General features: G+C 41.4%; 1 protein-coding gene across 1 annotated transcript in view; it reads right to left on the bottom strand.

The window, feature by feature from the left end:
• The window catches only part of LOC126272589 (pikachurin-like), an 887,807-nt gene extending 865,080 nt beyond the window's left edge, over positions 1 to 22,727 (bottom strand). Inside the window, exon 1 of the mRNA XM_049975515.1 lies at positions 22,163 to 22,727. Within this exon, the coding sequence (XP_049831472.1) occupies positions 22,163 to 22,298 (136 nt within the window). The 5' untranslated portion in view covers positions 22,299 to 22,727. The remainder of the gene's footprint in view (positions 1 to 22,162) is intronic.
• Between the last annotated feature and the right edge of the window lie 3,551 nt (positions 22,728 to 26,278).

Genomic DNA, 26,278 nt, shown 5'->3' with positions numbered 1-26,278 from the left:
GGTCATGCCTCTCACATGAATTGTGTCACCCTTCTGGATATAGCTGTTGAAAATGGAGTGTCGATAATTTGTTTACCTAGCCACAAACCACACTTTTTACAGCCACTTTTGGATTTATCTTCTGATAACTTTGGAACTGTGACTGACGAGCGCGGAGAACGCTTCTACCAGCAAATTTCGGACACAGAAATAATATGCCAAGGAAAGTGGACTGCATCTGTGTTAGAAGATTATTGCTGGACACTAATCAGCAGAAAACTACAAACGCCAGGCAAAGTGGTTGCTCCTTCAATGACCTACTCTCGGAGGAATAACACCAAAGTTAATACACGCATAAGCTTATATATGCAATAATATAACGTTATCATAACTTCAAAACGAGAACTAATCTTGCTTTTTCATTAATATTTCGTTCTCAGCATACCGCAAAAATAAAGATTGCCTGTTTTCATGCAGTTACAGAAAAAAGTAAAATGTTGTTGGCTACTGTTATAGTCATCTCACGTTGATGTCTTCAACACCAAATACACCTGATCTCAATCCGATGGAACACACCTAGGTCTCTCTCGGGTAACTCTAGGTTCACAAAGGGATAGTCCATAATTTACGGGAAGTGCATGATTTACGTAAACGCTTCGTTTGACACACCTCTGCAAAACTTCAACAGGCTTGTATAACAGATGTCACACAGAATCGCTGTTGTATTGTGTTCCAAACGTAGAAAAAATGCTACTTCGCAGGTGCTCATAATGTTCTGGCTCATCAGTGTATCTTAATTTGGTTATCCTAAATTATGGTTCCCTGGATCGGCTTCAGGTCAGCGATAAAACTCTTCGACGAGAGGCTACAATGTTCGTTGATACCAACAGAAGTTCTAGTTTACTTGGAGGATTATGTCATCTAATTAAAGTAGGTGTTAAAACAATGGCGTTTCGGTTGCGCATGACATATCAGCGAGCCACGAAATAAGTGTTAAAAATGGTTTATGTTTCCACATAATCACACGTAATTTCAAGGAGAAACTAAAAGTTCCCATCGTCGTTGACTACAGTCAAATCGAAAGAAGGAAGCAGTAACTTGTTTACTGTCAAGCTCTTTCAGAGAAGTCACGCTATTCATCTGTGTCCTCGGTGGCTCAGATGGATAGAGCGCCTGCCATGTAAGCACGAGATCCCTGGTTCGAGTCCTTGTCGGGGAACACATTTTCAGCTATCCCCATCGAGGTATATCAACAACACATATCATTTATTCTAGAGAAGCTGCACGGTCATTAATGGTATCTGTTCTTTCGACAACAGTTACTTTCTTCCCACGGGAAGCGTGCAAGGGATAAGTCCCTGCAGTCGTGCTTTCGCGGGCTTTAGAAAGATCCGCTTGTCTTCAAATTAAAAGTAGTCAGTTGTGATCGATATGCAAACTCAGGAAATTGTGTAAAACTCCCAATATGCTACCATCGGATTACAAAAAATAGTGGAATTACATTTCTTTTAAGCTGCACCTACAAGTTTCCACATGGCATAGAAGGAAAAGCTCAGGTTGTTATTGAATTAATCACTAACGGCAGTGCTTCTGTTACTGGAAATCAGAAGTGTTCTCACGCAAGAAACCATTCTGTGTACTGAACTTCTTTGTTAATTTCGTGGCATTATATTAGTTTCTGTCGCTGCGCATCAACCACTTGGCTAATGGAATAAGCTGTCTCAATTAACACAAAACACTACTCAAAATTATTATCTTTATTATTTCTTTTGCGAATTGTAATAGCTGTTTTTCCTAAGTTACTCGGAAAAGCCACCTTTAGAGACAAATTTTATATTACAGTTCTTACCCGTGTTATAAATAATGAGGAGGATTTTAAATTCCGCGTTCTCATTTAAAGTAAGAAAATCTTATGAGGGACCACGGCTTTTTGGATTAAAAAAAAATTATATATATATATATATATATATATATATATATATATATATATATATATTACTTGTAGGGAAAATGACCATTGAAGTGCTCTGACCGCCTTTAATACGCTAAATCAAGGTCAAATGGCTCTGAGCAAAATGGGACTTAAGGTCATCAGTCCCCTAGAACTTAGAACTAGTGAAACCTAACTAGCGGAAGGACATCACAGACATCCATGCCCGAGGCAGGATTCGAACCTGCGACGGTAGCGGTCGCGCGGTTCCAAACTGAAGCGTCTAGAACCGCTCGGTCACCCTGGACGGCCAATCAAGGTCTGTTTTTCTTGACATGTCGGTGGTTGTACGGTAGAATGATCGCCCAACGCATGTTTGCCACAGGTAGATTTCCAGCCCTGCCACATTCTAAACAAAGGTACATGTTCTATGAACACTTTCAAGAAGCGTAAGATACATAAGGATAGAAAATAATTTAATTCGTAATTTCTTTCAATTTAAACAATTTTTTTACAGTAGATCGTTGATTAAGAAAGTCTATTTAGAACGAAAACTGTATTTTTGTGTGCGGTATGTGATTACAAATAGGAAGACGTCTCATAAAAATAAAAGTTATGTACGTCTTAGACAGCATATATCTGATGAATTTTATATTTAAATGATGTAGGTATTCGAACTGAACGAAATGGAAAACGAAAAAAAAGGAGCAACAGGAGACTCGAACTTACATCTCGACCGTTACTGCTCTTTATGTGCTTTAAACATCATAGAATTGGCAATAGGGGAGGCACCTCTACGTTTAATTTTGCACCACCTGGGAATCGAACATGTACGTGGCAGGTGAGCATTCCAACACACGGCCCCAAATCGACCATATTTCATCATACTGAAGACAGTCGCAGACTTCAAAGACGATTTTCTTGAGAATTTTTGAGAGTTGCGTCGAACAAGTTTAGGGGATTAATATTTGAATTCTGAATTTCACGTACACTAAATATAAGAACTTACAATACAACAGATACTGCAATGTGGTCCCCTAATTAATTAGTTTGGAATGCTGAATACTAATATTCCTTCAATGCTCGAAGCACAATAACTTAAACTGAAGTAAACATTGCCTATTCAGCCGTAAGCTGATTAGGGGTCCCTGGTTATAGTATTGTGATGTAATTCAGCACCAGAAAGGAAATACGTGAAAAGTGTAACTTCGGACTCTGAAATTGTAAGTAAAACGTCTGACATTCCGAAAGAATATTAAATGTTTAGTGTAAAATAGTAACTCTTATCAAAGTACCTTCATTAGATTAGCACATTCTTTGTTGGATAACTTCACCACCATCGAGATGGAGCTATCTGCCCTACATCACGGCGTGACTGCTACGGTCGCAGGTTCGAATCCTGCCTCGGGCATGGATGTGTGTGATGTCCTTAGGTTAGTTAGGTTTAAGTAGTTCTAAGTTCTAAGGGACTGATGACCACAGATGTTAAGTCCAATAGTGCTCAGAGCCATTTGAACCATTTGAACCTACATCACAAAACAATTGTGTCATGACGGCAGTGGACATGGTTTGTGAATTACCAGTCTGCCACTTTCAGATTGATTAAGCAAGTTTTGTTTTAAAAAAAGTTAAAACAAACGCCCCACGGTGTGCAAAAATGACAGAAACACGTCCGAATGTGTTAAATTATAACAAAAGGAATAACGTAGTTAACAGTAGTAGAAAACAAAAATAAAATTATTAATTCAGTCACGCGCTCATGTATTAAATACAGGCGAATGTTATTGGTAGCAGAACGAAACAAATAAATTAACAATTTTAATCTGTGACCATACATTTGTCAGTACACCCGAAAAAGAGCCGATGCGTACGCACAAAATCTACCAGGAAGTAAAGGCAACTTTTTGGAAGTCAAAAACACAGCAACAAGAAAACTTCAACAGACGTTCCTGAAAACTGCAGCCTGACGGATGGTGAACAGCTTTCACTCGGAAGAGGTGTTCGAGCTCTTCTCTAATTTCCTGTAAAGTTAAAACTCTATGCTGGAGTGGGGCTCAAACCAGAAACCCATAATCTTACCGAATGAAAAAAAAAAAAAAGAAAATTGTCAAATGGCTCTAAGCACTATGGGACCTAACATCTGAGGTCATCATTTCCCTAGATTTAGAACTACTTACACCTAACTAACCTACGGACATCACACACATCCATGCCCGAGGCAGGATTCGAACCTGTGACCGTAGCAGCAGCGCGGTTCCGGACTGAAGCACCTAGAAACGCTCGGCCACTTACCGACTGAGCAACCCACGGGTTCTTCACGCCTCGCTTTCTCTGTGTCATTCAAGTTTTTTTAAGCAGGAGGCACGTGCTGATACAACTGGAACTGCAAAGAAGGCTCTGTGCTTATATTCCGCTTTCGGTAAATGCAAGGTTCCATGTTAATAGGTCAGCAATTTTCACGACAACATTGCTGCTTTTCACAAGTTTATGGACAGCCACGTTGTGCTGGTACGTGACTGTTTGACCAGAAATCTACTTCTGGAAACGTACCGTTACCATGGCACTGGGAAAAGATTGTTAAACATACATCCGCGTCCTCTCGGTGAAACCGTGACATGATTCGAATAAACAAGACAGCAGCGACTGTTAGAATTGTTTAGTGGAGAACATGACCGATTTTCCAAACTAATTTTGCATCTTCAGGTGCTTCTAGGTATACAAAGGGATGAAAGCCACAGCCAGAAACGGACAAATAAAAGCGATAAGATCCGTGTCTGTCTACAGCCAAAAGATGAAACGTTCTATTTAAACCGGTTAAAGTCATCCCCAACATTTATCTTCAGGTATTTAAAAACTTCTGACTCAAAAATGTGCGAGCGTCTATGATAAAATGTTCTGAGATCAAAGGCCATTATCAACCTAAAAAAGCTCCCGATAATAACGTCAAAGTAAGAACGTATTAGCTGTTAAAATAATTTATAATTACACTCTCTTTCATCCCTTTGTATACAGAGAAGCACCTGAAGATACAAATTTAATTTGCGAAACCGTTCGTGTTCTCCAATAACGAGTTCTAACACTTGCAGTGGTCTTGTTTATCCAAATCATTGAATATATCGACTGTGGTAGCCTTACACATAAAGTACTGAAACAGTCGCAGTAATTTGCTGTAGTTCTGGTCGTTATAACACTTTTGTAGCCAACTACCTACCGGTGTAATTGTGCTGTTTCGAATACTATAAGTTTCGTGTGCACATCAACATCTACGACGTTAGATAGTTGGTTACAAAGGGTATCACAGCCAGACATGTAGTAAATTACTGCCGCTCTTTCCTCGAACGGCTGTGGTAAGGTAGATGACATTATCTTACATGTTATTTCCTGTAGCACAAAAACGTTTTGTTTTCGGACACAGGTTCTTACACACATCATCTGGTCCCGGCGGAGGTTCAAGTCCTCCCTCGGGCATGGATGTGTGTGTTTTGTCCTTAGGATAATTTAGGTTAAGTAGTGTGTAAGCTTAGGGACTGATGACTTTAGCAGTTAAGTCCCGTAAGATTTCACACACATTTGCACATTTGAACAGATCATCTACTCAGCATCCTCTACAATGAAGGAAGGAAGATTAGTTTAACATCCAGTCAACGAATTATTCACTCAAAATGGACCATTTCCTGCACGCTGTTCTGTTATTTAAAATCAGTCATTACCCGCAACTGTGCTCGCATCTGAGTAGTCTTATGACGAGTGGTGGTGAGTAAGTAAGCTGTTCTGAGCGCAATGACGTCAGCTGCCCTCAGGTGTCTTCCCCTTCAGGCGGTCGCACATCGTGATGCCTGCCTCCCACCACCCCCCTCCGTCTACCACAACACACGACGGCGACGGTGGCGCGGTGCGGCAGATGCGCACAGCATTACAGCTCTCTGTGCATGATTATAGGCTTGGGCAGAAGCAGTCATCTATACATCGTGATATCGAAGTACCTGTATGTTAAACACCATCTACATTACGCAACAAATTTAACAACATTTGAACGTGGTTAACGTCCACTGATGTAAACAAAGGTATTCAATCCCTCATTTCAAACTTTCATGTGTAGATTTTTTCTTTCTTTACTTCCTGATGCATGCTGTTAGATGTAGGCTGCTAGACATACACGCTTCCGCACTTAAAAAATGTAAAGTACGATATCTTTATTTTTTTCTTTTTCTTCGTGCGATATTGATGAAAAACGTCTGTGGGTTACACAAAACTGACCTCACGTTACCTGCGATACCATGAAAGTTCGTACAGTAATTTTGGAGATTAGCGCGTTCAGACAGATAAACAACACACACGACGATTTTACAGGTTTATTATTAGTGTAGAGTCAACGGCCTTACTGCAGTTAAGCTCTGCTGGGCTTGGCTCACACCTGGATGGGTGACCGTCCGGATCAGCACAGCGCTGTTGGCAAGTGTGGTGCAGTCGGCCTTTATGGGGCCAATTGAGGAGCTACTTGATATAGAGAAAGCGGATCGAGTCACGAGAACTGACAGTGGATGGGAGAACAGTGTCCTGACCATATACCTCTCCAGCCGGCCGGAGTGGCCGAGCGGTTCTAGGCGCTTCAGTCTGGAACTACGCGACCGCTACGGTTGCAGGTTCGAATCCTACCTCGGGCATTGATGTGTGTGATGTCCTTACGTTTAAGTAGTTCTAAGTTCTAGGGGACTGATGACCTCAGAAGTTGAGTCCCATAGTGCTCAGTGCCATTTTTGAACCATACCTCTCCATATGCATATCCTGTGAAGCCTATGGGCTCGGGATGACATGGCGGTCGGTGAGTGCCGTTGGGCCTTCAAACGGTGTACGGATGGAGTTAGTCATTAGTATATAGTATAAAAATAAATGAGTAATTTACTAACAACCAACCAGTTCCGAGCATCTTTTGATTCGCAAGCGCACAATAGATATGGATACTAGATCCTCCTAAGTTCTATAAACATGAAACCACAAACCGTCTACAGTTACCATTGTGGATCATGGCATGCATAACTGTATATGGCATGTGATTTCTGTGTTAGACAGGAATGATGAATGCAGCTCAACTGTCCACTTGGGATTGAGCATATGATGGAAACTAATAAATATGTTTAATAAATAGTATTTGATGCAAGGCTGTGACGGGTCAATTAGTCTGTCTCCGAGCAGAGTGTTGCCTTTCCGCGCCGCGGCGCTAGAACGGAGAGGGTATCGGGCTCATCACCATTTCCGTATTTTACCCCGGCGAAAGAACTCCGGTACTGATTTGATAGCAGATTAAGTAGACCTGGGACCGTCCTGGAAGGAGCGGAACCAGGAGAATTTCCCTCTCCTGTACGGGAGTGGAAGCGCGACCATCTGGTCGGAATATAGTTCTCTGCCCGCTACACCATCAAAGTCACAATGTTTGCTAAGGTATTTGTATAATCCAACAGCCTGGTGGAAACTATGTCTTTCTATAAATGTGAATGGCTGCATGTAGATTTCAACCACTTTAGTCTCAAATACGTAATCAGTACCTCACGAAAGCACCACCACCTGCTCAGTGCCCTGTACAAATCTCAGGAGTTTGCAAGTGGCCATTTCGAAACACCGTGCACTTTACAGCCGTGTGACAGGTTCAGCCGCTCTCGCAGCGGACGGCACTCATGTATGCGGTGTGCGCTATTTGATACCGGGCGGTGTCACAAAAGCTGCGTGACGTCACGTTCCCTTATGACAGCGAAAATGTTATCCCTACTCAAGTAACGGTTTCTGTACTGCATAGGACACGGTGTCAGGGGTAAGAGTATTGACCAGAAGCATAATATTTACAATAACTATGCGCGGGTACAAGGGTACGACGTGAGGCTGTGATTAATTCCGTACACCGTTCGAGCAACACAGTGTGTTACGATAGTCTGATTAAATTTGCTTGTTAATTGACGTCTGTCACATGGTGCTACAATGTTGTCACATCGGCTACCGTCTGCCGCTCGTTTATAGACGACACACAAACACGGTGGGTCACTGCGAAGATTCTGTTAGCGTGCTGCTTACCTCACAATATTGGCAGCGACCGCCGTAGGTTATGTCTGGAAAGCGTAATTAATTGTCGACAGATGATTTTAAGTGCCCAGTGTCTAAACTGCGGTAGATGACGCGTCTTGGAAAACTTGAATTCGAACTCGCGTCTTAACCTAATCGCAACTTCACAATGTGCAACGTATCCCACAGAAACGACGTTCAAAAACGTGTGGTAGTACTATTAAACATGCTCCTTTGTTCGTTTTCAGAAAGAAGTTTTTTATTTCAGTGATAAAAGCCCACTGCAATTTCTCTCTTTCTTTGGTTACCTGAAACTATCCTCACACTGGCTACACAAGCTGACTGATGAGCGGTCTTGTATGACACTCGGTTTAATGTTGTAGCCCACAGAGGCGGATTCGAAACGAAAAAAGAATAATAGGAAGAAGAAAATAAAAGTAAGTTCAAATGGTTCGAATGGCTCTGAGCACTATGGGACTTAACATCTGAGGTCGTCAGTCCCCTAGAACTTAGAACTACTTACACCTAACTAACCTAAGGACATCACACCCATCCATGCCCGAGGCAGGATTCGAACCTGCGACCGTAGCGGTGACGCGGTTCCAGACTGAAGCGCCTAGAACTGCTCGGTCACAGCGGCCGGACTAAAATTAGGTACAATAGTCAATACCGTGACCAAAATGACGAAGCAAGGGACTAGGAATGAAAACAATACATTTAAATTAATTAATTGAATTAAAATAACAATCAAAGTCATTCTGATAAAGATTTAAAAGCGAAAAATTACAAAGCATCTGACAAGATTTTAAAGTTCAACCCTTTACACAACTGGAAAGGTACATTCACCACTACGCTACCCCGCAATTCCGCATTTCACTATTATAGTTATGAGATGTTTGTATCCCGAATCCTGAGTCTGTCCCTTTCATTTCGCATATCATGAGATGTGATAACCACACGCAACGACGGAATTGAAATTCGCGATTTTCATGCACAGCAATAGCCAAACAGTGGAAGTGAACTATTTGTTGTGGCAGTTTGGCAACGGCGAGCACTTTGGGCGTGGCGTTGAGCACTATGCTTGGAGCAAACGCATCAAACGTCAACCAACAAGTTAAAATGGTTCAAGTGGCTCTGGGCACTATGGGACTTAACTTCTGAGGTCATCAGTCCTTTAGAACTTAGAACTACTTAAACCTAACTAACCTAAGGACATCACACACATTCATGCTCGAGGCAGGATTCGAACCTGCGGCCGTAGTGGTCGCGCGGTTCCAGACTGTAGCGCCTAGGACCGCTTGGCCACTCTGGCCGGCAACCAACAAGTTATTTTAATCAGATTCCCTGAACTGATACACACTGAGGGACCATTCAGTTAGAAGCGGACTACAATCATAACGCGAGTTTAAATTATTCACACACGAGTTTAAATTATTACAGAAGGAAAATTTTAGGACGGTTGGACTGAGGATTGAAACCTACAGCTCCGAGTACGCAATCTCACAGTTGCCCACACTGCCACCGTTCCCCACCGGCAGCGTACACTCGACAGCGAAAGAAAGTGGGCCACTGTAGAGAAATAGGCAGAAAAAAATGGACCATCTGCAACAGCGTCATAAAAACAGGGCCAGGGGGTGACGCCAGACAAAGGTAATTGGTTGTTGATTGAGAACTTGAGTGATATCCAACGGTCACTCTGTATTAACCTATGCCCTGTGTAAAAATAATTGCATACTTTGGGGCACAGATCATGGACCTGACTGAAAGTTTGTATCGCATAGGCAGCATTTGGTTGCCCACATATATGAGGCAAAAGGCTATGAAATTTTAACCATAGACTTGTAAGGGATAACTGGCTACCGTTCAGAGTTAACTAAGAATGTAAGACCAGTTTTAACAAATAATTTTTTTTCACTTATTCATATTCATCTCTTACAAGTTGAAATCATCTGATCCCGTTTTAGAACGAAGATAAGAGACACAAAATTACATTTCGCAAGCATATGGACTCAAGTGTCTGTCGTGGCGTGATGGTTAGTGGTGAGGAGTAGTAATTTGACGATATAGAGTTCAAAGCTATCTGTTTCAGTTTCTTTTTTTATTTTTTATTCCTTTGTAGGAATTCACTATAATGAAAAAGGTGTCGAAGTTTCGGATAATGTCTATTAAAATTATGAAATCCAGTACGAAAGTAACGACATTCTAGTCTTACTGCATGTCTGATTCACTATAATTCACATATTTTTCTTCAAGTAATTAAAGCCGTGAAATATATGGTACCTTACGTCAGAGAAAATACCCAATAAAAAAAAAACAATTTTTTGAGAGCTGTCCTCAAAAGATAGAACCGAACGTGAAATCATTACTACTCCAAGGCAAGAAATATTTCAAATTCGTACAGCTACACGTAATAGCTATTATCTTTAAGTCTCTACAAGTAGTGATTACATTTCCCAGTAAACCAACGGTGGAGCACCTCGGTCATTAGCGAACGAGCGAGGACATTGCGAGTACTTGTGTGCCTATAAACAGCCATTGAAGCTCACATGAGGGGTAAATATTATCAAATTAGTAACATAGCGTTATTGGATAACCTACATGGCCGAAAATATTAACTGTAATGTACGAAAGTCGTAAAGTATCTTCTTCGTCCACATCGGCTGTGTTCCAGTGTCCGTTGAAGCCGCAAAGGATTCAGCAAACACCTGCAGTATGAAGATCAATTGATTTGACATCCACGCGTGCCACATATCTGGCACATTTATAGGTTTTTAGCTATTCTGGATCCACGGGACAGCAATTAAGTGACAGTAATTGTCAAAGGTTAATCAAGTGACTGTGAGCATGGAAGTTGTCTGTGTAATCGGAACTGTGAATAAAATATCAACCTGTGTTCGTTGCAACCTAAGAATGTCAATTTCGTGTTTCTAGATTGGAACTCTGGACCCAATAAATGTGTGGTCTTTAAGAGAAACCAACAACAGCCTATCATACATTACATATATGTCCGTGTACATATTTCCAGTACACTTGATTCTTTTTGCTTTTGTTTAGGAATTCGACAGTGGACACACACGTCTGAAAACGGTTCATATTCTCGAAACTGGCATTCGATAATTAGGCCAAACAACCATTCCCTGTGTTTTATCATCATTGCTATTACTCACTGAGTATGCAACAAGACAACACAAACGCAGCACGAAAATCATCGTGCCTTGGAAAACATTCGAACCAGTAATCACTGTTTTACCATCTTAGTTCCACCTTCAACTGGAGGTCGGGAAAACAGACTTTTGCTCTTCTGTCAGACATACATCTCTTAAAGGAACCAGGTTCAACACATGGCTGCTATATACCCTAATTAGTGACATTTAGTAACTTTACACTGCAGCTATCAATTTATTTGTTAAAAATTCAAGCAAGTTTTAAGAGGTAGTTCACAAATATTTATCCAGGAACACATGGACGAACACAAACTGAAGACAGTCAGTTTCATGAGTGGGATTCGAGTCCATGATCTCCTAAATAGCGTCTTAGTGTCCTAGCCAACTCGGCCTCTACAAGACGGATTGGCATTGGCTTAAGGGCAGACCTAAGGCACCAAGAACTTTGAATACGTCTTCTTCTGCCTGACAGAACTACTGCTCCTCGTCGATGATGGGGGCATCAACGTGTCTCTCATACTACTGTTCACCAGCTTTTGTTTATTGGAAAAATTGACTGTCACATATAACATACGTGTACGACAAACAGGCATCGACACTAGCAGCCCCACACTTGGAATTAAGATGTATATGGAAAAACGATAAAGAAGATGAAAGATACTAAATCAACAATTTTAGAAGTTGCTAGAGCAACAATTTGAGATGATATGAGAGAAGGGTAGGTTAGAAATTAAGGCACCAGAGGACGTTAATTGCATTTCTTAGTTTTTCTACATTTGTTTGCTTTTAAATGCTGAAGGAAACTCTAACAACCGTTGTAGAAAGTTTCCCAGTTTCGCAACTCACAGTGATTGCGATGAGCATCAAAGCAATCCCCGTGCGTTAAGCTATGCATCCTCTTATGAATACTCACTAAACGAGGCAATTATGCCCTTACGGGGAAAAGGAAGCGGCAGACGCGGAGCAACTCACAACACTTGAGTGTTACCGATGTAGTTTAGTAAAGGTCATCAGCTTCGGCTTGGCTCGTGAGTCGAGAATAAAAACGGTACCACAAACAGTCTACTAGCACCTCTGCAGCGAACTCATCGCATTAAGGTTATTTCCAAACTTCTTCCACCGAACTCGAAACATACGTCGTTACCAGTCTCGACTTAACTAACTCCTGGCTAAAATACTGAAATGTCATAAAAAATCCGAGCAAAAAAAAAAAAAACTTCTCGGAATCATGTTCAAAGCTGTTACGTCAAAATAAAGCACATCAAACGGTTGAAATGGCTCCAAGCACGATGGGACTTAACATCTGTGGTAATCAGCCCCCTACACTTAGAACTACTTAAACCTAACTAACCTAAGGACATCACATACATCCATGCCCGAAGCAGGATTCGAACCTGCGACCGCAGCAGCCGCGTGGTTCCGGACTGAAGCGCCTAGAACCGCTTCACCACAGAGACCGGCTAAAGCACATCAGATTCACGTAAGCTTTAGCCACTTGGATAAAAATATTTGAATTATTGCGAAGTCGATCTGCAGTAAGGCCAGCCATTTTGTACAGATTTCATAAGCTGAGTAAAGAATGTCCTAAGTTTCGGCGTCTCTTTCATTATACTGAATTCCTACAAACGATAAAAAAATGGAAACATGTAGCTTTGAACTTTGCACACTTCCCTTACTACTCTACTTCTCTACCCATTACGCCACGAGATGCACACATGCCAAAAGAGTTTCCTTGCACACATGAGACCATATGTTCGTCGAACCTAATTTGTTGTTTTTTATACATCAACCTGTAAAAGATGAATACGACAGATTAAAAAAAAAAAAGAAAAGAAAAATCTAGTTGGTAAAATGGGACTCACGTATTGAGTTAACGCTGAACGATATAGTAAGCCCTTATAAGCGCATTGGCAAAACTTTTGTAGCTTCTGTCCCTCATATTTGTTGGTATACAGATGCTGGTGCTGCGATTCAAACATTTAGTGAGGTCTGTAATCTGTGTCGTTAAGTAAGCAAACATTAGCACACAGGTCACAAGTGAATACAGAATGAGTGTCAGACGTCTCTAAATTTCTGAGACAATGACCCACTTCCTATTACGTTTTTATGCCGCTCTTGTCAATGGCCCTATCTTTTTGCCGTTCTGTCGACAGTGGTTCAGAATTTTTTATGTATAGTGTACAAGAGGATGCTACAAACAGCGGTTACAGGTAGCACCTCCAGGAAACGCTGTGTCACAATACTATTGATCATTGTGACTGAAGTTTTAATATGGATATGTCTCTACTGATTATTTGTCGAAAAATTTGTTTCCTTTCATGTGACGAGAACTTTACCTCACGCACTTAAGTGATTTAAGTCCCATAGTGTGAGTAAAATGACAAAATTATCTCTTACTTTTAACCAAACATTCGTCTTGCTTCATTAGTCATTATTTCTTGGTCAGGCGACGAAGACACTACAATATTGGACACTGCTCTAAAGCTAAGCAATGTGTTCTTAACATCCATCAGCCGCAATTTCTTGAACTATTACATCATTTTATTGATGCAACATTTCGAAGAAAAAGACGTCTTCGTGAAGAATCATTAAGATACCGAAATTTTGCCTCGAAACGCATTGGTTGAAAACATTTTAAATAATATCTCAACAATGATGACAGATAGCGGTTATTAGAAATCTATTTACTAGGGCTCACCGTCGATAAAAAGCCAGTTTTGCTCTTGAATGTTGAGAACCTTCCCATGTGGTTCTTCTCTTTGGTACAATTTTTATATTGATCGTCACTGACCACACCGAAGGTAGTCAGTCTTATTTCTTTTACACGTCACTGATTTGATAGTAAAATAGCCGCATTTTATATTTCTGTGGACGTCATCCAGTGAAGACAGTAATGTAATGTCTGTAAATCTGTGTGAAAAGGGAATACAACAGCTACAAACACTGCATCTTTGAACAAGCAATAAAATAGATTGATCATTCCTCACATAGCGGAGATGCAAGCTCATGCTAAAAGAAATGTTTTATAAAGGTCAACCCAAAAAAAATTTCCGAACCCCTTAGCCATCTTGCCCAGACTTAAGACAGTTCTAAATAATGGGACGCAACTTAGTGTGAACTTTCAGTACGTTGTAATCACTGACTAATGAGTGAATCCGTGGCCAAAATCAGTTTTTCTCCTGGATGTGTAAGCCTCTAAAATCCAACCAAACGTTTCAATTCCTGTGGCAGAGGACCTTGATTAGGATGAAAGAAACTTCGGTTTTCTGTCTATACATCTACATCAATACTCCGCATGCCCTCTGACGGTGTGTGGCGAAATGTACTTGTGGTAGCACTAACTCATCCCGCATCCCTGCTCAATTCGCGAACAGCGCGTGGAAATAATGATTGTCGGTGAGCGTTTGTATTTCTAATTTCTCAAATTTTCTCGTCGTGGTCATGTATGTGGATGTAATTTATATGTTTTCCTGCTATTCCAGAAAGCACCCTCCTGAAATTTCAATAGCGAACCGCTCAGTTTTGCTTAACGCCTCACTTTGTAGCGTCTGTCACTGATTTTTGTTGAAAATGTCGGTAATGCTCTCACGCCAATCAAACGATCTCGTGAGGAGTCTCGCTGCTGTTCGTTGAATTTTCTCTGTCATTTCCTTCAGCCTTACCTGGAAAGGGTTCCAGGTCGATGAACTGTACTCACGAATCTGTCGAACAAGCCCCTTGTAACACACTTCTTTCGTGGATGAGTTACATTTCCTTAAAATTCTTCCTAAGAATTTCAGTCTGGGGTACCTTTTCGTTCTATATTATATGGTCTCCATACAATTAGTAAAATGTTCCGGGCTATTATGCCGTGGTGGAATGGATTTCAGCTTAAAACTCGACGTTTCGTCCCCATCTGCGGAGGACTTTTTCCAAGTGGGATGGCAGGTTTTTTGAATGGCCGTTTCACAATCCAGATCGGTACTGACTACGGCAAAATTCAGCTTCAGCGAACTTACGCGCGGTAGCGTGACGTCACTTGTTTTGAATAGCGAGTGCAATAGGCCGTTGTCGACTGCCGCCGTCTGCTGTTGCTATCATGGCATGGTGGAATCAAAATGTCATTCAATTTCACTATCCTCCTCATTTCCATTGAAATCTCTGGGTTGTTTTACAATTTCCATGGCCTCTCTATATAGCCTTTCATGTATCTGCTTGTCATTGATAGTACTTGATTCAAATCAAAATGAGTTTGATGCAATCACGACTGCAAAGCGTGTTCCGCAAAAGCTGATTTGTCAGTCTCCCCTCCTCTGCAATTGCAAGTGTGCTCTTCTAGTTGTTTTCTGACAGTTCTTTTCTAGCATCCACGTGCACCTTCCCGCAACTACACGGAATCTAGAAGATATGAAATCGGCCAAGGGTTGCTCCGAAGCACTAAAGAAAATGGAATTGTGACATTACGTCACCTGCTGTAATCAGGAGCGAGCCAGAGTGTGAATCGGGCACTCGAAAGAGCTGCGAACGCCCTTGAAAATGACCTCACAGATGGGGACGAAACGTCGCGTTTTAGGGTCAAATCCATTCAAACACGGCATAATAGCCCGGAACATTTTATTAACTGCGACATTTAAGACCGTGAAAGTTTACATTTTACAACAAAGTCTGGGTAATTATTCATGGGTATTTTGCAGTAGGTATTGTTTCCTACAATTTGTCGTGAACAGTGTAGTTGTACACTAGTGGTTTTCTTTTTCTGTGCTTACGCAAAACATTACCTTCATTTACGATTATAGTCAAATGACAGAGCCTGCAACATTTATCAAGCGTCTGTGGTTCAGAGTGCAAATCTGTACTATCTTCAGGTGTTGATACTTTATTGTAGACAATAACATCTGTCAACAGTATTAAATAGCTTCCCACTGTTTCTACTGGTTCAGTTATACACACTGCTGTACAGTTAGAGTCCTATCACACTCCCCTGGCGTACTCCATAAATTAGCTTTACTTTGGTCGAATATGTCCCGTTAAGCGGTTCATCATGAGTTCTGCCTGCAAGGAAGTCTTGAATCCAGTTACAAATTTAGTCCGATACTCGCCAAACTTGCACTTTTTCACTAAGCAGCAGTGCCGGACGGTGTCAAATGCCTTCTTGTAGCCAAGGAACAGGACAGTGACCTTTGCACCGTTGTCTACAGCACTACCCGGTCACTTAGCAAGAAGAAATTTTAGAATGAATGTGAAAGCGGTCGGACTTCATCGGCGATTACACTCGTGTCACAGAAAGCAACCTATTCACGTATTCCATCTCGACATTCACTGTCCCTCTTACATGATTAGACGAGATAGAAATATGCAAGAGGTTGGTTCAAACGGCTCTGAGCACTATGGGACTTAACAGCTATGGTCACTAGTCCCCTAGAACTTAGAACTACTTAAACCTAACTAACCTAAGGACATCACACAACACCCAGTCATCACGAGGCAGAGAAAATCCCTGACACCGCCGGAAATCGAACCCGGGAACCCGGGAAGAGAAAACGCTATGCAAGAGGAACAACGGATGTCGTAGTTGTCTGTCGAAAGTTGAATAAGACGTTCATTGTCGTTAGTTTTACGCCTACAAACGCGAAACGCACATTTGAGAAGCAAAAATTAGGCGATAATTACTTCATTAATTAGTAGATCAAAATTAGGCTATAAAAGAAGTAAACATAATTACTTCGAATACAAGTTAAATATTCACAATATGTTCTATTTTTGATGGCTTCGGTGTTCCTTTTCTGTGTTTCATCATTTCTCACTACATATTTTTGCAGGATTTTCATACAAGTTCAGTTCTTTAAAGTGACAGAGAAGCAAAATGAGGGTTGCAGTGAGCGCAATAGACACTGTATCCAGTTCAGTTATATTATTAAGACTTTGCTCTCATTCACTGCGAGGACTGGTTGTAAGCAAGCGCAGTCGTAATGACAAAAACCACTGTTCGTTTTTGTTCATGTTGGAGAGAAACACACGGTAGTAATTTATTTGTTGTTAGATTTGAGCCCAATGAAGTTATTTTCCAACAAAACGACCTCCTACCGCATTGTGCACCGATTTCCAATATATTACTAGAAATAATTTTTCGATTTTGGGTGCAGCAACCGCAAAGTCAGTATCAAATAGGTGCAAAAAATAGAGGACTAGTATGGTAATTCACCGAGCGAGGTGGTGCAGTGGTTAGCACACTGGACTCGCATTCGGGAGGACGACGGTCCAATCCCGTCTCCGGCCATCCTGATTTAGGTTTTCCGTGATTTCCCTAAATCGTTTCAGGCAAATGCCGGGATGGTTCCTTTGAAAGGGCACGGCCGATTTCCTTCCCAATCCATCCCTAACCCGAGCTTGCGCTCCGTCTCTAATGACCGCGTTGTCGACGGGACGTTAAACACTAACCACCACCACCACTACCACTAGTATGATAATTCGAGCGGGAGGCGTGCCGGTCCTCAGCACGAATACGCCAAGCGGATTAGTGTCGAGGTCCGGTGTGTCGGCCCGTCTGTAGATGGCCCGTCTGTAGATGGTTTTCAAGGCGGTTTGTCATCTGCCTCGGCGAAGTGGGGTGGTCCCCCTTATTCCGCCTCAGTGACACTATGTCGGCGATTGCTGCGCAAACACATTCTCCACGTACGCGTACGCCATAATTAGTTTACCACGCAAACATTGGGGTTACACTCGTCCTGCGTGAAACTTTCCCGAGGGGTCCACTGGGGGCCGAACCTAACAATAACCCTGGATTCGGTGCGGGGCGGCGGTGGGGTGAGTGGACTGCTGTGGCCTGTTGTGGGGTTATGAACAACTGAGGGCCATGGCGGGACGAAGCCTCTCCGTAGTTTCTAGGTCGCAAGTTCCATACAATACAATACAATGGTAGTTGTTTGATGGCGCTGAATTTCTCACAGCCACTGGCCTTCGTTGCCTTATGTGTGATGAGCTGTTTCTTCTCAGTTAACTGATGTTTGTATAAAATAAAATTTAAAATCTACGTATCGTTGATTCTACTAAATGCACACGCATCGTCCGGAACACGGAACGGAAGTCATTTCATTTTTTTCCAGTTATTTCGCAAGTTGGGCATGTATGACAAGAAAGTATTTGAAAACTGTTGGATTTAGAGATTTGCTCACCGCTATCTAATCTATAATACCTTCTAAACATTAAAATGGTATTCTTCTTGTGGTCTTCAGTCCTGAGACTGGTTTGATGCACCTCTCCATGCTAATCTATCCTGTGCAAGCTCCTTCATCTCCCAGTACCTACTGCAACCTACATCCTTCTGAACTGCTTAGTGTATTCATCTCTTGGTCTCCCTCTACGATTTTTACCCTCCATGCTGCCCTCCAATTCTAAATTTGTGATCCCTTGATGCCTCAGGACATGTCCTACCAGCCGATCCCTTCTTCTAGTCAAGTTGTGCCACAAACTTCTCTTCTCCCCAATCCAATTCAATACCTCCTCATTAGTTACGTGATCTACCCACCTAATCTTCAACATTCTTCTGTAGCACCACATTTCGAACACTAATTTGAATTTGTGTAAAATTCTGTAAGCAAGTTCGTAGTATAAGTATGCAACGATTGTTGCGTCTTTGGAATCTAAAGGATTCTTAGTTATCATTCATTTGCACTCTAGAACAAGTCTCCGCGAATGAGTTCGCTAATGTGCGGCAGTGCCTTGAGGCTCGGCTTGAAGGAATATTAGCAGTCACATTTTGACGATGACGAATGGTGGGTTGCACTTCTTGAACACCAAACAGTATATGTCATGGTTAAATCTGCGGTCTCTTCGCAGTGTATCGTCGAATAAAGGACGTATGACAATGTTGACGGGTAACAACCTGTCGCACGCAGCCGTTAAACTGCGTGGGACACTTTGTGCGTTTCCGGAAACGTACAAAAAGGCTGTAACTCCCCGTCTTCCTGAATAATCGCTCAGGTGTCACCCTCTGTCTTCCTCCATAATCTTGTGCAAGAATAAAAACGCGACACAATAGCATACAAGGAAACATACAATGAAGTAGTCTCTCCCCCCCCCCCCCAACCGCTGACAGACGAGGGCAAAATATGTTAAATTGCGTCATGTCATCACGCTAGGTAAGGTGTGCATGGATGCATGGAGACGAGTCGCTATCAGACAATTAAAGAATGGCGCTACGATTTACTTGATAAGTAGTGTTGCTCATGGAAGCTGTTACTGGATTATGTCCCTTGATATTTTTTTAAGGCTTTTAAAAACCAGCAGGTGCTTCGAATGCGCAGTGAACAGAATCACCGCTTACTGATTTATATTTCTCGATGTCTTTGCCTGTTAACAATAACTTCCGGGAAATACATAGATATCGAGGCTACTTCCCCACGTACGTTCAAAATAAAATCGTGATTGTGAATGATTTGAATATGTTTCTCAAATCTGTTCCCACAATTGGGATTTAATGTCTACTTTGCTTGGCACATTCGCCGATATTATCTAATTCTTCCATAAATAACATAGCTTTATTACAGATCGTATGGGTTGCGTTGTGACAAGTAAGGCCTAAGAAGGATGTTTACGAATAATGCCGTCTACATCCCTTTGAGCCTGGCCACATTGCGTGTAAAGTGGATATTCAAGCGGAGCGTGCTACTGTATAATGCCTAGTCTGAGTCAATCATCTAACGAACAGCTGTAGGGTAATGGCTCTCATTCCATTAACCTCAGTACAGTTCTGTGTAATTACGATCGACGTGACAGAAATATATCCCTCGTATGAACTGGTGACCGTAATGAACTTTAAAATTAATGCAGTCGATTCGGATCGCATGAGAATTTTCTTACGTTTACCTCAGGTTTTGATACGTCATGTTGGGACATAAAACCATAAATGATCTAGATTACAATGTTTGAAATGATCATTATCATTAGGATTGTGTACTTGTAGCTGAAGTGCATTCCCCTTGCTTTTTTTTTATGGGACTTAACTTCTGAGGCCATCAGTCCCCTAGAACTTAGAACTACTTAAACCTAACTAACCTAAGGACATCACACACATCCATGCCCGAGGCAGGATTCGAACCTGCGACCGTAGCGGTCCCGCGGTTCCAGACTGAAGCGCCTAGAACCGCTCGGCCACAAAGGGCAGCTCATCGTTATTACAGAAATTCGTATTTCGTATTAAGGTTTGTCGTATACACGGCGATTGAGCTGCCCCTCACTATCTATAGGGTTTATGGAACCTGCAGTGGCTTCTAAAATCATGTGCGAGATTTTCATATTTTCTCGCTCACTAAGAGCTAAATATAATTCCTACAGAAAAAATGAACTGGAAGATTTTTGCAGAAACTTTATGCTGTATGCCACAGCTTTCTGCGTGCTCTAGAGAAACGTCTTTGAAGATCACTTTTGTAAGTTTTACTTGAATCATTCGAAAACTACGGCAGCTAGCGAAAACTTTTCTGAGTACAAAATTTAACTACTTACATTTCGTACGAAAAGGTCATGTTCATTCTTTTCTGTGGGATTAATAATTTGTGTGTTTCGAAGGAGAGAATATGAAATTCTTGCTCGTGGTATCTAAAGGCGTTGTGGGTTGCATAGAAACCATACGTAGGGGCAGCTGACTCACCTGTTCAGTAGAGAACTCTGTTACGCTGGCTGTTATTCACGCTTCGGTAGAATAGCCACTTCACACGCAATGCACCTTGCCTCAAGTGGCTTTGGATGCACTACGTTGACCTGCTCATCGCTCTCATAGCAACATACTAAAATCATTAGTTATTAATAACTGAAATTAGCATACCTCAGCGATTAATACTTTTTCCGACCAGGAAGGTTGGATAAGTACCTGAACCAAATCTCTGTCGTCTGTTAGCACCCGTTGCAAGTTGTGATACTTCCTTCAAACATCGAGGGTATGTCGACTCGCAGTTCACTGTGCGATCGTTGACTCAAACGTTGGTTTAGGCACTGTCCGACGCACACTTCAAACCTGTCACGAAGGTTATGAGAGCCAGTAACTGAAAATATAAGCTTTATGTTTTCGACGGCTATTATAAACATAACGTTTATGAAATATGCTTGGTGACTGCAAACACGGTCCATTAAAAGAAACAAAGTCTCCAGAAGCATCTGAGAGTACGTCAGTGGATGACGTTCACATTCACAGCGGTCCTCGGAACCAAGGTAGGCTGCTCGAATCAATCCGGATTGGCGTTCAGCGTTGTAGAACGAACTAGAGCCGTAATCCGTAAGCTACACTAGCACTGGAATCACATATCACGACGTGTACGGCTTCCCAGGTGCGCAACACAAATGTCGAGTGAGACAAAACATTTTTATTCATGGCGGGTCATGATCTACTTTGAATGTATGTGACAAGTTGAAATGTGTGACGGAGCAGAGCTCGAAAACACATAGATCAGGTATGCGCACGGATTCTAGTCATGGTCCAAACCTCAATTTCGTGTTATACGAAAAAAGTTATCTGAACCATTATTAATTGTTGTGGCAGCTTCATTTACAGCATTTTGTGAAAATTAACGAGGTTGTATTCTGCTGAAATATAAATTACACATAGTATTATTATTTTAAATATTTTAAACATATTTGTTGTAAATAGGGAGCGAAAATACACAATATATTCTAGTCCATTAGGTGACGTGGAATGGTTGAATAATTCCACAGTTTTACTCTACATTATGAACAAGGCTGAGCATTTGTCTAAAATCTGTAGTTGATAAATTAACCACCATAAAACTGTAATTAAGTAGTATTTAATTACTAAGTGACAGCACCATTGTCTATGAAGTATATTTAATGATGCTTCCTGTATAAACAAACACGATCAGGTCGGATTTGTGCACCACTTAAATGCCACAAATTAAATTGCGAGATGTGCCATGAGCATACATCACAATTACTCACAAGACTATACTATATGATCTACTGTGACAAAATTAACTGATGTCCCATGTGGTCCTAATATCATTATCTCAGACAGATGACACATGTATTCTAGTTCGAGTAGTTGCTGTCTTACCTTGAAATGCCGCTTCAAAAAGTGAGTTCTGCACATCTGCTTGCTGAACAGCTGAACGTGTATATCCCACAAAAAGCACACACAGAAACAGTAAACGCGATGGCACACGTTCCATATCTCCCATCTTCATTACCATGATGCGGATACTGATCAAAACGATGAACAAAAGCAAACAGAACTTTTTAAAAACACGCTAGTGTACACTGGTGTAGTTTCTGTCACTGTTGGCGGTCTCAACGAATCGGTTGTTCTCAACAGAAAGGGAACGAACTGGCGTCTCCTAGAGAGCGCGATCCAGCTCTGAGCGTCGGCATTCGGCGTCGTGAGGGTGGCGACTGTAGGGGGCGTCGGCGTCTAAAGGCATCGAACCGGAGAGGATGCGAGCGCGGAATGTGTCTTCCCCCCTAGTCACGCAAAGCGCGCCGCAGCCGGCTGCCGACTCATCGCTGGCGCAGTGGGATCCTAGGGGCGTACGGGGAAGCTGAACTAGCACAGGCGCTGTGCGCGCAACGCGTGTCTCGCACGGTCGCTGCCGTCCGTCTACCGCGGCGTCCACTGCCAGACTGAGACCACGGAATGCGCGCGGCAGCCGCCAGGCGGCTCTGTCGTCGAGCCGGACGAGTCCATGTCCTCGCCGCGCCGGGGGCGGCCGTCGGGTCAGCGGGACGCCACGAGAGCGCCCGCGCTTCGATCGGCGCCCGCGAATTGTTCCGTGTAACACTTCCAAAGCTCCAGCGTGAAATATATGGTTACTTCTTTCAATATCCACAGCCTACAACAAATATAAATCTCTCTAATGTATATAATAGTGAATCTATGCAATACAAAAACTACAGAACTTTCGACAAATCGAAGAGGTCAGTTCAAAAAGGTCTTGTGTCACAAATGTAAAATTTTACAGAAGAAGGTGAAAAACTTCCTACAGAATAAATCATCTGCGTATTTATTCTCATATAGCTTGCAATGCTAACATAACGTCTCTATGTTTACAATAATGTCTTGAAAGGAGGATATAAGATGAACATCAACAAAAGCAAAACGAGGATAATGGAATGTAGTCAAATTAAATCGGGTGATGCTGAGGGAATTAGATTAGGAAATGATACACTTCAAGTAGTAAAGGAGTTTTGCTATTTGGGGAGCAAAATAACTGATGATGGTCGAAGTAGAGAGGATATAAAATGTAGACTGGCAATGGCAAGGAAAGCGTTTCTGAAGAAGAGAAATTTTTTAACATCGAATATAGATTTATGTATCAGGAAGTCGTTCTGAAAGTATTTGTTTGGAGTGTAGCCATGTATGGAACTGAAACATGGACGATAACTAGTTTGGACAAGAAGAGAATAGAAGCTTTCGAAATGTGGTGCTACAGAAGAATACTGAAGATAAGGTGGATAGATCACGTAACTAATGAGGAGGTATTGAATAGGATTGGGAAGAAGAGAAGTTTGTGGCACAACTTGACTAGAAGAAGGGATCGGTTGGTATGGCAAGTTCTGAGGAATCAATGGATCACCAATTTAGCATTGGAGGGCAGCGTGGAGGGTAAAAATCGTAGAGGGAGACCAAGAGATGAATACTCTAAGCAGATTCATAAGGATGTAGGTAGCAGTACATACTCGGAGATGAAGCAGCTTGCACAGGATAGAGTAGCAGGGAGAGCTGCATCAAATCAGTCTCAGGACTGAAGACCACAACAACAATAAAAACATGTTTACAATGAGAAATGCAACCATCATCTAATATTATTGTGACAATTTCATTAAATATTCCGTTAAGAACTTTAAATAAACGAGTTGAGCGCTGAGAGCATGGACAAATATCGCGATATTAGCGCAACTGTTAGAGAAACATTATCAACTGCGATAAAAAGCTGTTTGCAATATGAGGTAATCTGACAAGCGGTGTTAGCGACACTGTAACTTTTGTCTTCTGGTGATGGAGAGAACAAACGTGGAGGAGTATGCAGAAATTTTCCAGTTGTTGTAGAGCCACCATTGTGATATAATTTTTAACGGTACAAACTTATTTAAATGCTAAATCATATAAAAGTCAGCTTAAATGTGGTTAAATGTTTTTGGAGGTTACAAGAAGATTAAAGAAATGAAATTTTCTGAAAAGGTGAGCTATTTTTCATTCGCAGTGAACTTTACTGGAATGTGTAAGTGTTCACATTTACGTGCATAGACAGTCGTCTCGCTTTATGGATGAGTGCCGGTTCGAGCCTGCACACGGTCCAGTTCCGTAGGTATGTCCCTCCTTTCATCAGAACTGGTTTAATTTTATCAGTAATTTTCCTCCACTTCGATGCCAGCATTTAAGAGTCATCAGAGTGTACTACAGCACCTACCCTGAAGTAACGTCTGTCTGTAGCGAAGCTGTATGAGTATAGAACGTTTCAGAGAACGACGGAGTCTATCAACATCAGTGGCAGGGAGCAGAACAAAGCCGCAACGTTGCAACACAATATTCTCTTTCAAATTACGGTGACTGTGAAAATTCAGTTAATGTTGAAATATTTTCAAAACTTGGTGAGTGAACTCTGTCCTGATGAAAGATAATTAGGCACTTAAGAGGCCACAAACACTTTCCGCATTGCTCATTCGATACCGCAGAAATATGGAACTTCATTAGTATATGAGTAGAAAGTAAATATACAACATTTAAAATGGTTATTGAGTCTTTAAGCACTGTGTAACATGTGTATTTTTGTTTTGTAAATAGCATAGAAGAAAATTCAAACATTGCTTGCAAAAAGAACTATTCGTTTAACGGAAACCACACTTGGAAAAACGAGTTTTTATTACAAAAAAAATTGGGAACTGAAACGGAAATGGGACTGTTACTATTTTATTAATATTTTGGGCTTTAGGTTCACTTCTTATAACAATGCTCAAGGAATACACAATGAAACAAGTGAATCTTTTTGATCATAGTCATCATTGTTTGTTCTCCCGTTCTTGTAGTTGCTAATAAGATTCCATGTAGTCAGCTGGAATATATCTTTCCACTTCCAGTATATCTCCTATTTTCTTGACATTGATAGGCATCCGTTTTTCAGGATATGCTAACCCACTGGGAAGAACAGAATCCTTAGCTAAGCTGTAAAAGAGCTGAAATATCTCCGTGACAGCACTACAAATGAAGTGGTATGTTCTGACTTGCCCGGGATAATGTGTATCATACTGCAAACTCATACATTTAGAAGGGGAAAAAGAAATTTTATGTTCCTTAGAAATTTTTCTATGCTCGATTCAGAGAGGCGATACTTCATAAAATAGATAGTCCACCAAATTCTAAACGCTAATATAAAAAGAACGGCAACAGTTTCCTATGAGAATGTACTCGGTGCCATTTTGATGGTTATGGCTTTCTCCTGAAGTATACAGATCCCATCATGACAGCTGGCCAAATACTTTATAGTTCCATCTCTATCATTCGGGAGACAACTAGCTTGTATATAGGGAACTAATGTTTGATTTTCTTAAATCTCGCAGTTGATACAAGTGTTAAAAAAATGTTAATGATTGGGTACTTCTTATTGCGATCGACACGCCCGTTGGAAAAGACATCTTTTGGGATATGTTTATGGACGTAGTGGCGTAGAAACGGACAAGTTTCATTCCCACCTGTCGTTTCCCACCAGTTTCATGGTACCTGTAAAAGCGTGAGTGCCTACATCTCATATTACGTATGTCAACAACACTGACCTCTATATCTTTTTCAAATAAAAGATATCCCGTACAGGAATATTTGGTAACTGCAAATTTTGCATGCGTTGAACCTTCATTAATTTTACTGTAAAATGTTTTGGCTCTTTTGTGGTGAATGACTGACCGGATATTTACAGTTTATCGATCTTAACGACGATAAATACACATGAATACAACAACAGGCCACCAATGTCGTGTGCTTTCAATTAAACACACTTCTATACAGTCATTGCAAAAGGAGCCCGAGTCAATGACTCACGACTATCCTACATGTAGCGCATATTTCAAGCTATGTATGTAATAATCTGGCTAGCCTTAATCACCCATTTGCAAAAAGTGCTCATTTTTTTTTTTTAATAGTTTACTCACTACCTATCTTCGTTGACCATTTCAATTGTAGTCT

Source organism: Schistocerca gregaria, chromosome 5 (genome assembly GCF_023897955.1).
Source record: "Schistocerca gregaria isolate iqSchGreg1 chromosome 5, iqSchGreg1.2, whole genome shotgun sequence".
NCBI lineage: Eukaryota > Metazoa > Arthropoda > Insecta > Orthoptera > Acrididae > Schistocerca > Schistocerca gregaria.
Note: the sequence above shows the minus strand (reverse complement) of the source record. Positions and strands in the feature narration are given on the sequence as shown.